At 58.1% G+C, this 14,224-nt stretch overlaps 1 protein-coding gene across 3 annotated transcripts in view; it reads right to left on the bottom strand.

The window, feature by feature from the left end:
• GRM4 (glutamate metabotropic receptor 4) overlaps positions 1–14,224 on the bottom strand; it is a 118,008-nt gene that overhangs the window by 13,170 nt on the left and 90,614 nt on the right. For all 3 annotated transcript variants that reach the window (XM_058554563.1, XM_058554562.1, XM_058554564.1), the window contains exons 7-9: positions 4,416–4,616; positions 4,047–4,183; positions 68–1,003 (exon numbers count right to left, since the gene is read on the bottom strand). In XM_058554563.1, coding sequence (XP_058410546.1) covers positions 68–1,003; positions 4,047–4,183; positions 4,416–4,616 — 1,274 coding nt within the window. The remainder of the gene's footprint in view (positions 1–67; positions 1,004–4,046; positions 4,184–4,415; positions 4,617–14,224) is intronic.

The following is a 14,224-nucleotide window of genomic DNA, read 5'->3' as shown; positions in this document are numbered from 1 at the left end:
GAGAGGCCAGCCCCAGGAGGCTGCCCCGTCCTCACCCCGTCCACCACTCCCAGTCCCCGCCACTCACCTTGTCTGCTGACTGCGAGGTGCCGAAGAAGATGGGGATGAAGGCGAGCCAGACGATGCAGGTGGTGTACATGGTGAAGCCAATGGGCTTGGCCTCGTTGAAGGTCTCGGGCACGCCGCGTGTCTTAATGGCGTACACGGTGCACGTGACCATGAGCAGCATGCTGTAGCCCAGCAGGCAGATGAGCGACAGGTCCGAGATGTCGCACTTGAGCACACCCCTGGCGAAGCGGGGGTCGAGCGTCCGCTGGTCCTGGAAGTCCACCACCGAGTGGGAGGGGTCCACCACAAACCACACGCAGATGCCCAGCAGCTGCAGGGAGATGAGGCTGAAGGTGATGGCCAGCTGCGAGGCGGGGCTGATGAAGCGCGGGGCGCTGACCGACCGCTTGCCCTGCTCGAAGATGCGGTAGATGCGGTTGGTCTTGGTGAGCAGGGCCGCGTAGCTGATGCTCATGCCCAGCCCCAGGAAGATGCGGCGCAGAGAGCAGGTGCCCAGGTCGGGCTCAGCGATCATGAGGAAGGTGGTGGTGTAGCACAGGAAGATGCCCGCCAGCAGCACATAGCTCAGCTCGCGGCCCGAGGCCTTGACGATGGGCGTGTCATTGTAGCGCACGAAGGTGACCACCACGAAGAGCGTGGCAGCGATGCCCACCACGGCCAGGAAGAGGGGTAGCACGGCCCAGGGTGAGTCCCACTCAAGCTTGATGATGGGGATGGGCCGGCAGCCCGTGCGGTTCTCTGTGGGCCGCATGTCGTAGGGACACGTCTTACAGGTGTAGCGGTCTACCTGGTACTGGTACCCAGTGCAGGGCTCGCAGTGCCAGCAGCAGGGCATGCCCTTCACCGTCTTCTTCCGCTCGCCCGGCTGGCAGGGCAGGCTGCAGATGGAGCGGGGCAGCTGCTGCCCACTCCCCGGCCAGTGCATCCGCTCTATCTGGCAACAACAGCACGGAGGAGCAGGCCTCAGGACACGCCGCCCAGTGCCCGGGACCACCCCGCTGACTGGCACCCTGTAGCCCCACGCCTGAATCACCAGTTGGACAGCTAAAGTCCAGCTGCCCGGGCCCCACCCGGACCTGCTGAATCCAAGAGCTGGATTTAAATAAGCTCCCCAGCACGACTCAGACACGGCTGACATACGGGGAATCCCAATCAAATCCAAAACTCTCAAGGGCTGTATGGAGAAACTGAGCCCAGAGAACAGCAGTGACAACCTAGTCACACAGCAGAGAGAACTCAGAAGTCCTGACTCCCAGCCCCGTAAGGCCTTGCTCTTCACAGTGGTCCCCAGACCAGCAGCATCACCCAGGAACTGGCTGGACATGCAAAATGTTAGCCCTACCCAAGACCTACTGACCCAGAATCTGAGCTTTCACAAGCCCCCAGGCGACTCAAGTGCTCACTGGAGTGGGGGATATGCTCCCTCTGGCTCAGCCCACGGGGCCTCCTCCAGGCAGCACAGGGAGTTGAGTTCAGCAGAGAGCAATGAACAGAGGTTTAATCAGAGGATGCTTAATGTGTGCCCAGGGGTTAGCGTTTATTTACATCTTGCTCTAAATTAGCGCTAGTCACAGTTACTGTCTCTGAAGACACGACTGCTATGAGAAAAGGAACCACAGGAGTGTCGGCACGAACAACTGAATGTGTTACAAAATTCTAGCAAGTAAGCGAGAGGCCCAGGAGAGCTGCAGCCACCAGGAAAAGGGAGCTGACTACACTTGGGGCCAAATTCAGGTATCTGTTCTAAATAAAACGGCTCTTAGGAAGAGTTTATGCTTAGAGAGCACGGGCCTGGCCAAACTGGTGCCACCTTTGCACCAGGTGCTCACCTCTGGAGAAAGAATAACTGGTTGGTTCTGGGCTGGGTTTCAGAGCTGAGAAAAGGGGTGGGTGGGGAATCCAAAGATGGCCCCACGGTAGGAGGGAAAGAACCCTTAAGGAAGAAGCTTGTCCTGTGGCTCTGGGCATGACAGGATTGTGTGGTCCTCTGGAAGCCAAAGAGCACAGCAATGACCAGAGCCACTGTCCTGCAGGAACAACAAGGCAGGACAATCCCTGTGTACCGGAGCTGTGAGACTGCAGGGGGACGCAGTGATGGTGAGTGTTCTGGAAAACTCTGTGGCTCCAGTGGAAAGAGCAGCAATGTGGTCAAATCTTGGGATCACAGTTCTGTTGCTAGCTGGCTGTGTGCTCTCCAGCAAATGCCTCGACCTCTCTGAGCCTTTGTTTTCCCACTTGATCTAATGATAGCAGATATGAAGCCGCTTTGCCCTTTGTTACTCATCGTGGCTTCCATTAGAAGTCATAATGGAAATGCCTTCTATTAAGGGCTTTGTGTTTGTCTCCCTGCTGCGTCTGCAGCCCCAGCACAGGGCTGGCCACGGTGGGGGCCCCATGAGTCTCTGTGGAATCTATAAAAGAAGTGGTGAAGTCCAGACAGGGGCCATGAGAAGCCGCCTCACTTTCAGACCCTAGAGGAAGGCAGTGGCAGGCAGGGTGGGACCTTGTCCTCGGCCCCTGAGCCTTGGCTGCTCTGTGACCCCACAGCACACCCCAAACTGAGCACTCAGGAGGAAGTGGGGAAGGTGTGATGGTTGAGGTCCAGTCCCTCCTCACCTCCTCCTGTCCCCCACTCCATGCTGGTAGAGGGGCCTGTATTACTGGGGAGGGGACCTTCAGGGTAGAGTCCACTGCCACGCCACACTCCCAAGCCAGGTCTTTACTTACCACATCTGTGGAATGGAGTAATAACAGTGCCTGCTCACAGGGCTGTGGTCCTCACAGTGAGGCCAGTGCTTACAACAGCAGCTGGACACAGCAGGTGCTCAGTGAGGATCAGCTGTGCTGCTACGAGTAACTGAGTCACTGCCCCACCCCCACTCCACCCACTGCACCAGGACGAGGCACGCCTCCATCTGGGTATTGTCCCAATTCACCAAGTGCTCCTACCCGCCCTGTTCTGTCTGTCTCCACTCAGCAACCCGAGGAGCATCACCACAGGAATGGGCTCTGCCTCCTGTGCGGTGTGGCCTTCGGAGCGTCCCTCAGGCTGGGTTTTCCACGATATTTTCTCTGACTTAGAAGATTGTTGGGGCTAAATGAGATCATGGGTGGAAAGCGCTTTGAAGAGCTTGAGGGGCACACTGCAAGGAGAGATTCTTACAAGAGGGGACGGTGGGGACAGGATGCGATTCTGCCAGGATCCGGAACAAGGACAGCCGAGGCCCAACATGGACCTGGGCCCCCGGAGTCTCTCTGGTCCATCTTGATGTCACACTGTGCCCTCCCCAAGCACAGCTCACCCCTTCACTTTGCAAGGGACCAAGTCCATAGGCCCTTCCCTCCAAAAACATGGCTCTATTCACAGATGGGGACACTGAGGGCCAGAGAGGGAAAGCCACCACATCCTGGGACAACCATGAGCTGGGAAAGTGTGGCTAGGAGGACCCAGAAGTCCCCCCCATAATACCCAGAAAAATGATGGCCTTCCAGTGTGGTTTGACGTGATGACAATCTCACTCTCAAACAGCTCCCACCACCAGGCAGAACCCCACCATCTGACTGTGCCCTTCACCTCAAGACGTCGTCCTCCTTTGTCCAAACGCAGCCCTCCCTCCTCACCTTACTTCCCCCCACCCGCCAGGCCTTTGAGCATTTCTCTGCAGTGTGAATTCTTCTATCCAGAAGTTTTGGCCCTACGAGTGGGCAGCAGGCAGGAAGGCCCCAGGGCAAGGGCAAGGGCAGGGGCAGACAGGCAGCAGAAGTCCAGCTGCCCTGTTCTTCTGTTTGCGGGGGGCTCAGGACCCTTTGATGTCTGGGGTGGGGCATGGAAGGAAGCCCCAACTTGGCCCCAGCAAACCCGGGGGTCAAGGTGGTCAGCAGCTGCCTCCACTGGCCCCCCTCCCAGGGGTTGGGATGGCATGAGTGACTCTCCCCACCGCACCCCCCGGGCCCCCGCCCTCCTGCCAGGCACTCACTCTGAGGTGCAGGTGGTCAGTCCAGGAGCCGATGACCTTGTACTCGGCAGAGCCGTTGCGCAACTGGTACTGGTAGATGTCGTAGCGCCCGGGCGCGTCTCCATTCTCATTGAAGGTCACGGGGTTCCCCGCAATGCCTGTGGGGCCGGTGGTGTCACACACTCAGTTTCTTTACTGAGCCTTTACCCAGAGGTGGGGAGGATTATGAGGCCAGGGCAGAGACACCTCCGGGGAGCCGCCTGCATAGAGCCCCTTGGAGATGTCTGAAGAGATCCCCCCGACTCCCACCCCCCGGAGCCCCAGGACCCCTCCCCTGGCTGCACGGCCCAGGACTCCTGGGCTGGGTGGCAGCCCGCACCGTGTGCCCACCTGAGAAGTTGACGCTGCGGATGTACTTGAGCAGCTGGGTGCCGTCCACGGGGTCCATGCGTGGGCAGAGCCCCACACGGCCTGGACACAGGTCGCGGTGCATGGCGTGCAGCGCGTGGCCCATGGCGTACACAGCATCGATCACAAACTGCACCTTCCCCTCCTGCTCGTACGCTGAGTCCTGCCCAATTCGCTCGCGGTCTGCCACAGAACACCCAGAGTGGGGCACCCATGAGGCCCACCATGCTCCAGACAGCGTGATGGGAACCAGAGCAGCCCCCGGGGCCCGGAGAGGTGGCACAGCTCGTCTGTGCCCACCTAGGTCTCCCAGCTCCTAGCCCAGTGCTGCTCCACCACCCTAGGGGATGGTCTTGTGGAGGCGCCTGGGGGACTGTCCCCAAGGTGAAGAGGAGGGCCCACTGCCTTGGCCACCATACCGCTGCTCCCCGTGCCCTCAAGGCCCCAGAACAGCCAGGGCAGGGCCCCTCATCACCATCGCCCTCGGGAGGCAGTGACGCAGGGGTCCCCTGTGGCTGTGGTGCCTGTCTGCCTTCCCCAGCCTGGCCCGGACTCATCACGGAAGCAGCTGTCTCTTCCACAGGCTGGGCGCTGTGTCTGTCAACAGGGGCAGCGGCACCCAGAGAGCTGCTCGCCCAGGGCAGCCACTCCAGCCAGAGGATGCTGCCCCCACAACAGGGTATAGGTTGGGAAACTGAGGCCCAGAGAGGGTGAGAAACTGGCCACAGTCCCTCAGGGTTCAGGACCCAGGCCTCCTGATGACCTCCATGGCCTCCCCTTGTCCCATCGTCTCCACCTACTCCTCTCCCACGTCACTGACGACCCCCCCACAACAGCCAGGGTGACTGAGCTTTGCAAAATGGGGAACTCACCTCTACCCACTTCTCATCGCAAACTGCAGTGGCTCCCCGGGGCGCCGTGGGCTCGGGGCTCTGGCCTCCCATCCTCACCCCCTGGGCTCGGGGCACCCCAACCCCTCTGCTCTGGGGCCCTGTGCAAGCTGCTGGGCAGCGTGAGGCCCTGGTGTTCTCCGGGTATAAAGGGATCAAAATCCTAACTCATAGAGGGGCTGTGAGGCTTAAATGAGTTGAGGAACAGGAAACACTGGGCACAGAGGAGAGGACTGAGCCACGTTATTATTGTGCTAAGTGGTCAGAATGGGGGGTTTCTGAGGTGGGTGACAGAGGTCCCTGGGCCGGAGCAGGCCAGGAAGGCTTTCTGGAGGAAGAGGAGCTTCCTGGCCTGAGCCCTGGGTAATAATGATCACAAAGAATAAGGGCTGCTGACTTCTATTTAGCACCTACTCTGTGCCAGGCGTGGTTCTAAGCTCTTTATATGTATATTAACTCATTGAATTCTCACAAGGATGCTCTGAGGTGAGGACTTATCCCCATTAGAGAGATGAAGACACTGAGGCACAGAAAAGCTCACTGGAGTTCCAGGACCATGCAGACTGATCCGAACCCAGGCACTCTGGCTCCAAGCCTGTGCACCACACTACACCTGAGGGATGGTACGAGCCGGGGCCAGGATGGTGGGGGGGGGCGCGGCGGGTAGGATGGCAGGGGAGAGGAAGGGAGAGGCTGCACAGAGCGCTAGAGAAGCCCAGCCTCCCCTCCCAAGGCCACAGCCCCCACACACAGCTTGACCTGCAGCCTCCCCCTCAAGGCCAAGACAAGGAAATTAACCCTCACAACAAACCGCCCCCCACCCCCCGCCCCTGCAACAGCTCCCTGCGAGAGGGCCAGTGCCACACCTTGCAGAGGTCATTTCCCAGCGGGCAGCAGGGTGAGTGGCTGCACCTGTGCCCAGCCGCGTGGCCACGGGCCTGAGCCTCTCATGTCTGTCACGCGGGAGCCAGGTTGAGGCCCCAGGAGTCTGCAGCTCACCCCCTGGGTTCCTGAATTTTTAGCCAGTGGATGGTCACTGTGCCCTGCCTGCCCAGGGAGCCCACGGAGCTGGCGGCACGTCTCATATTGCTGCCTCGGCCACCAAGACTCTGACCAAAGTCAGAACGGGGCTCCAGTTACCCCAGGGTCAGAGATCAAAGGTCACTGGTCCTCAGACTGGGCAGTTTGGGGGCAGATGTCCAGTTGGCTCTGGGGGCACTGTTGGTCCAGACAGAGCCCACAGCTTCTACGGTGAGGCCTCGGGGCTGGAGACCGGGTGGGCTTCCAGGCTGCCTACCGGCCTCTCCCGGCGGTCAGCTAACCCCCGGCTACCTGCTCTCACTGCCCTGCACTTGCACAGGAGTGTCTGGGCTCAACCCCCCGCTCCACCAACCGCTCTAGCTCTGTGACCCTGGACCTGTCACTTCCTCCCTCCAGCTTCAGTTTCCTCCTCTGCAAAATGAGGATAATGACGGCACCTACCTCGTAGGGTCAGACTAGGGTCCCTGTGAGGATTGCTGGGTTAATATTCACAACAGGTCATAAAGAGAGGCCTGGTGCTTGCCAAGCGCTTTGGAAGTTTGTTAAGCATGGAGGGCCCAAAGAGGTGTAAGCCTGGCCCTGCCCTGAGCTCCTGGACCAGCAGAGCCTTGCTCACAGGCAAAGCTATCTCTAGGCCAAGGCACAGAGATGGGGATGAACAGGAAAAGCAAATGCTCCAGCTACACCAGCCTGCCCTCTTGTCTGAGGCTTCTGATCATAAGGTTCTGAGAGCCAGGAGAGAAGCGTAAGGGACAATCCTATCCCCAAAGGGCAACAGAGGGGGCCGGGACAGGGTCATCTGGAAAGCCCCAGCCCTGGACCCCACCCTCACTGCCCCCACCCCCCAGGTCCTGCCCTCTACAGGAGAAGAACCTAAAACACCCTCAACTCCCCTGCAGCTCCCATCACACCCTCGTTCCATATAAATGAGAAAGAGATTGAATTATTAATCAGGATGGAGTGGGAGGCTGCGGCCACAGCAGAGAGGAGGCAGCTCTGTCCCCAGGCCAAGGATACACCAGGCTGACAGACCCCGGCTGCACCTCTCAGCTAAGCTGGCCCTCAGCCTCTCTCCCCTCCCTGCTTCCCCAGGGGTCCCTCCCCAGCGGTCTGGCTGAAGCATCCATTCCTGGGCTCTCACTGGGGTCACGAAGCTGCCTGCACCGATGCTGGAGTGTGGACGACGCCACAGGAGCACCCTCACCAGGGAAGCCCACCTCTGCCTGGGGAGCCCCCAAGGGAGGGGCTCTGGGGTCCTGTGTGCTGTCAGTGACCCTTGAGCACTGCCCCTCCAGAATCTCTACCCCAGAGTTATTACGGCACCAGCCAGAGACTTCTAGAGACTTCCCAACACACTTTCCTGTCCTTGATTTTTGTCTCAAGTCCAGCCGCAATTAGAGGAGAAAACGCTGTGAGGCGACCTGCAAAGAACTTTTATTTACAAGGGAGCACGAGGCCTTGAGTGTGCCTTCTACACACACACACACGCACACACACCCCTCAAACCCCAGGGGCCTTTCCCCGAGCCCCAAAGGAAGCAACAATGACAGAGCCCAAGTGTGCTCACATGGCGGGGAGCAGGAATCACAAATTCAAGTTAAACGAGGACAGATGCTCTGTCTTAAATGTCTGAAGCTGCGCCCATCACTAGCGGGGGCGGGGCTGGGGGGGGGTGTCTCTGCACAGCAAATAACCCCGCAGCAGGGCCTGCGCATGCCAGGCATTTTCTCTTCCCGGAGGCTCTGGGGGGTAGGCTGCACTGGCCCCCCTCAGAGAGGAGGTAACTGGGGTTTGCAGGTGGTCCAGTGACAACCCCAGGGTCTCGCAGGCACCCTGGCACCCAGCAGGTGTTCATACATACCTGGGGACTGGCCTGGCTGGGAAGTGGCAGAGCTGGGATGTGAACCTGGATCTCTCTGGCTCCAAAAGAGTTTTCCCCGCCCTGAACTGTCCCTGCCCCTCTCCCCCCATCCAGCCCGACTTGCCTCCCTTCTTGTTCTCTGGGAGCCCAGGCCCAGCCCCAATTGTTTGGCCAGGCCCAGCCAGGAGTTAAGGATCCCTGTCTGCAGGGCTAGAGGAGGGGGGTGGCCGTGGAGGGAAGCTGGGTCAGAAAATCCCCTCTGGTGGGTGGGCGGACCCCCCCAGGCCCAGGCAGGGCCACCGCGTTCTGGGAGGAAGCAAGACGCACATTTCTGAGAGCTACTGGAGGAGATTAAATTCCAGCCACATGGCGGCAATGACAGCAGCAACAGTTTGAAGATGTCCTAATTGTGTCCCGGGGCACAGTGAGCCAGAGATGCGCTTGGCTCTGCCACGGGTGACAGCCAGCCCGAGAACCATCAGCAAGGGGATTTTCTCCGTCAAAACCCCGCAGCTGTGGTTACTACAGCGACTGCAGCCTTTGTGTGCAGGTTGTAAATTGTAATTGAAATGAGTTTTCAAGGTTGAAATAATCAGAGTTCCTCCTTGTCTCCCGCCTCGCCTCTCCACAACGCACCCCGCCCAGCCGAGACCCTCCTGAGTTCTTCACTGTGTACACACACACACACACACACTCTTGAGGCGGCTCCCACACACAAAGGTATACAAAACCAACCATATACACACTCACGTTATTCTCACATCTACACATGTAGAGGAGAAACACGCAAACCTGCGTGCATTTATATACACGTCCATACACATCTCCGGTTCAAACATATACAAACACAAATGTACATATAAACGCACAATGTATACACACCTAGACACTTAGCATGACACGCACACAAGCATGCGGTCACTCGGATTCACCCGCTGTCAGGCGAGAAGCCGCACAGGCAGGTCCTGACAAGGATCTGCGTGTAAGGGTTTTATCTGGGAGGCAATGCCCGCAAGCACTTGTGGGGGAAGGGGAGTGGGACGGGGCAGGAGGCAGTAACCCCGGGCGGGTGTGGGGCTCAGTCCCCCTGGGGACCTCCAGCAGACTGCCTAGGGTCATCCCACCTGAGAGGACACGCACCCCAGCTCCCACCGGTCTTAGGCTGAGGGCTGCTCCCAGGGGTATGATCTCCACTGGCAAAGGCAGGGATGGTAAGCGCCGAGGGGACCCCGGGGCCCGGGCAGTGTCTGCATCCAAAGGTGCAGTCCACACGTGTAACCCCGCATAGGTATGTGTACATACCACACACGTGCACACATATATAAACTTGCATTTACACACACACCAGTTTTCGTTCCTTGGCAAACTCCCAGGAATAGGACCAGAGGTCCCAGGATCCCTCCAGGGAGAGCTGCCTGGTGTGGTGGCCCGGGCAAACACAGCTGGCCCTGACGCCTGGCTCTGCCACGGACCAGCTATAGGACCCAGTCAAGTAACTGCGTCTCCCAGAGCCTCGGTTTGCTCAGATGTAAATTCAGGAGAGTAGTACTTACACGCTGAGGAGCCACTGGAGGATTCAAGGAGGGGCAGATGTCAAACACGCAGCATCTGACCTTGTATGTGCACGTGCTCCATAAGCCCCAGTTTTCCTCTGTTCCCTGACACTTCTCCGCTGCATAACTCTCCACTCCAGAGGCCTCCACAGCCCGGGGCCTCCCCCGGTCCTGTCTGCAGCCTGGCATGCACTGGCTCCCCCAACCCCATGAGATGAGCGGGGGATGCCCACCCCACGCAGACAGGCCAGGTCAGCTCGGCTGCCCACACACAGATGGGGAGGGAGCTGCCACGCTGCGCTCCCTGCCACTCCCCTTCTTTCCTGACTCCACCTGTGGTTGAGTCATTTTCTCCGTCACCTCCCTGAAACAAGCAGGGCTTTCTGAGGGTCCCCAAATCCTGCTCCCAAGGCCTCCACCACCCTGGGCCCTGCACAGCATTCCCAGAAGCCACATGACAGGCTCTCCCTGGCCTGGAGTCACACTCTTGTTCTTCAGACCCCTGTCACGGCCACTGCTGGCCCCTCCCCGTGAATTTTCAACCTCCATCAAGTCACCTGCTCTTCAGTCTGGGCTATCTCTAAACAACACAGCCTGGTCCCCTCCATCCCTGGGTCTGTTGCCCAAAACTCGGCCTCAGTTCTCCGCCAACCCCTGTCCCAGGGACCCCGGAGCCAGCCCGGGTGTCTTGGGGATTACTGGTTGGGGCAGATGAGGTCACTACTTGAGGGGCAAGGAAACCGAGGCACGGGGCGGGGTTGGGGTGGGGTGACCTGCCCTGGCGGAGGTGGTTCCTGACCCTCCCAAGGGTTTTTTTTCAGGGCCCGAGAGCTCCGTGGTGGTACAGCCCAGGGCTCCTCAACCTTGAGCCAGCCACAGGCCCCTTCCGAAGGAAATCAATTCTTGCAGACCCCCAAGAATATGACCCCAGGACGAAAAGACTGACATCAGCAGCTGAAGTCCTGGCTGTGACAGTGACTTCCAATTGCAAATCATCACAGCAGCAGAGCGGTGTCTTTGCCATCGGTAAAGACCACTTAGGGCTGGGCACCAAACGAAAATGCACAGTTGAAGAATCCTCGCAGAGCCCCGGGGTCCCTGAGAGTCTGACCTCAAGAATGTGTTCCCAGATGTCCACAGACCCCAGTTTGAAAAACGGAACACGTGCGCGGGGACCAGATGGGAGCAGCTTGAAACCCCACATTCCGCCTTTTGCAGGCCTGGCGAGTTTAGCATCTCTGAGCTTCACGCCCTCATCTGTAAAATGAAGCTGGCACCTGGGACCAGCAGAGAAGAGTAATACCCGCGGCAGAGGCCACGCTTGGCACCTGCACAGCCAGCTCCCAGGAAGGCTGTTCTCTGCCCTCGGCCCAGGAGCCTGGCTCAGCGCTCCCAGGCAGGGTGGGACCAGGGCCGGGGCATGAAGAAGAGGCAGCTCTGGCGGCCTGAATCACAGTCAACTGTGGACGTCCCCTCTCCCCACCCCTCAGCCATGCTCCTTCCCCTTGCAGCAGCATCCCTCTACCGTATCCTTCCCATCAACACAGAAATATGCTGTAATTTCTCCCATTAAAACAAGCAAGTGGAGTCTCTGGATCCCACTTCTCCCCCAGCTAGCATCCCTCTTTCTCTGTTTACAGCAAAACTTCTCCAAAGAGTTGTTCTGGTTCACTGCCATCAATTTCTCTCCTCTGTTTTTCTCCCGTGCAACTCCACTCTGGGTTTCGCACCCACCTCTCCAAGGAGACTTGGCATCGCTAAGTCAGAGGGTCCATTCTCAGTCCTCATCGCCCTTGGCCCCCTGACAGCATGGGACGTATCGGACTCCTCCTCTCTACGCTCTCTCACTTCTGGGCACCACGCTCCAATTTTCCCCCTGCCTCCCTGGCTGCTCCTCCTCAGCTCCTCTTGGACATTCAGTGTCCCCGGCTCAGTCCTCCGACCTCTAACTACACTCGCTCCCTTGCTGCCCCCAGCCCGTCTCATCTGTATGCTGACAACTCCCCAAATTACAAGGTCGGCCAGCCCTCTCCCCTCACTCCAGCTCCCACTCCACACGCCATGGGGACCTCAATGGGCATCTCACCCTCCACGTGTCCTAAACCGAACTCCTGACTCTCCTCCCCAGCCTGACCCTCCCATCCGCCATCTCAGTGCATGGCTAAGAACCTTGGAGTCATCTTTGATTTTCTGTCATCTTTTTCTCACCTCAAATGCTTCAGCAAACTCTGCGGCCACACTGCAAAACTTATACAGAATCCCACCCCTTCTCACCAGCTCCACAGCCACTGCCCTGCTCCCGGTTCCCATCACCACCCACCTGGACTACAGGACCAGCCTCCTAACTGGTCTCCAGCTCTGCCCTCAACCCCATCTCCTCTCTAGGCAGCAGCCAGAGTGAGCCTGTTAGAACATAAATCGGATCACGTCAATCCTCCTTCAAACTCTGCAATGGCTTTGTCTCATTCTGCGTAAAAGACTAAATCCTTACAAATTGCCTGCAAGGCCCACATGATCTGTGCCATCCCCACCCCACCCCTCTGACCTCATCTCCTACCTGTTGCTCTCTCTGCTTCAGCCACATGGGCCTCCTCACTGCTCCCCAGACTTGCCAGGTATGAGCCTCATCAGGGCCTTTGCACATGCTGTGCCCTCTGCCTGGCTGCTCTTTCCCAGGTCTCCACATGCCTCGCTCTCTCACTGCCTTTAGGTCTTTGCTCAAGTATCACCTTCCCAGTGAGGACTTCTGATCTCTCGATTTTAAAGTGCACCCCCCCAGTCTCCCAGCACTCTCAATGTCCCTCCTAGAGGTATTCTGGATCTGCCCTCTCTGGACTCACTGTTAGGTCCTCTCTGAGGCCCACGGCTCTGACTCCTGGGACTACACCATCATACACCACCTTGTCTGCAAGGCTGGATTGTCTCCCACCTGCAGGGAAAGCTCCCCAGGGCAGGTCTGTCCCCCTCACAGAGTCCAGCACGGGGCCAGGCGCACAGTCAGCCTTTTAGTAAATATAGTTGAACAAGTGAGAAGCAGCACTGAGGGGAAGGACCCAGGACCCCTCTGGCCACCACGTGGCTGGTGGCTTGAGTAAATGCGAGCTTCTCTAATGGGCGACACAGCCTGGCACACGGTAGGCACTTCCAAATGTTGGTCTTCCTTCCTTCCCCAGGAAGAAGGCTCCCTCAGGTTCCTTCAAAAATCTGGAGGTGGGGCCGGCCCCGTGGCTTAGCGGTTAGGTGCTCGCCCTCCCCTGCTGGCGGCCCGGGTTCGGATCCTGGGCGAGCACTGACGCACCACTTCTCCGGCCGTGCTGAGGCCGTGTCCCACATACAGCAACTATAAGGATGTGCAGCTATGACATACAACTATCTGCTGGGGCTTTGGGGGAAAAATAAATAAATAAATAAATAAATAAATAAATAAATAAATAAAATTATTAAAAAAAAAAAAAATCTGGAGGTGGAAAGATCTTTCAAAGCCAGGCTGGAATAGCCAGGAGGGCGCTAGGGCTAGGATACCAGCTGGCCCAAGGCAGGACATCTCTGGGGCCAGACGGCCTGGGTTCAAATCTCAGCTCTGCTACTTATTACCTTTGACTTTGGGCAAGTCTTTAATCTCTCTGTGCCTCAGTTTCCTCATCTGTAAAATGGGTTGCTGTGAAGATTAAATGGAAAACACTAGAACAGAGCTTGACAAGTAACAAATGCTCTATAAATATTAGCTATTATTATTATTGTTGTTGCTATTATTGCTGTTAGCACAGGCTGGGTGATCAGCGTCTCCCCACACATCCCTAGCTGCCACACAGCTGCCCTCACTCTCAGAGCTCCCGGCCCCCGGGAGCGGCAGGCAGTAAATTTGTCCTACCTCCTCATAAACCAGCCTTCCTCCACTCAGCCATCACCTGGCTGGCAGTGCTGTCAACAAGACGGATGCTACATCTGCTTTGTTTACGGCTTTAATTCTCAAACCCTGCTCTGCAGGCTCCCGGGGAGGGGGCCGGGAGAGGAGGAGGGAGGCGGGTGCTGCCCTCCCCCAGGCCTTGACAGCTGAGGAGGCACCTTGCTCAGTGACCCCTATCGCGCTCAGCTGTGGGGCAATCCTGGGCATCTGCAAGTGCTTCCTGCAATCTCCTCCATCCCTTCTCCAGGAAACCATGCGGGAGGTAGCCTGCTGGGGACAGCGCTCCAGCGGGATGTGAGTGGGTAATATGATTCCCCTTTTACTGATGAGGAAACTGAGGCCTCAGGAGGTGAAGTGACCTGAGTGAGGTCACACAGCTAGGAAGTGGCAGCACCAGGATTCACACCCAGGTCTGCAGCAGTCTCATAGCTGCATGTTCGAGAAGGAACGGGGGCCCACGCACACCCCCTCACCCTCACCACTTCAAGACCCACCAGCCCAATCTCCAACTGCCAGCATCTGCTGCTCTCCTGAGACCT

The sequence above is a fragment of the Diceros bicornis genome, chromosome 14, assembly GCF_020826845.1.
Source record: "Diceros bicornis minor isolate mBicDic1 chromosome 14, mDicBic1.mat.cur, whole genome shotgun sequence".
Classification (NCBI taxonomy): domain Eukaryota; kingdom Metazoa; phylum Chordata; class Mammalia; order Perissodactyla; family Rhinocerotidae; genus Diceros; species Diceros bicornis.
The sequence above is the reverse complement of the archived record's forward strand: the minus strand, read 5'-3'. Positions and strand labels throughout refer to the sequence as shown.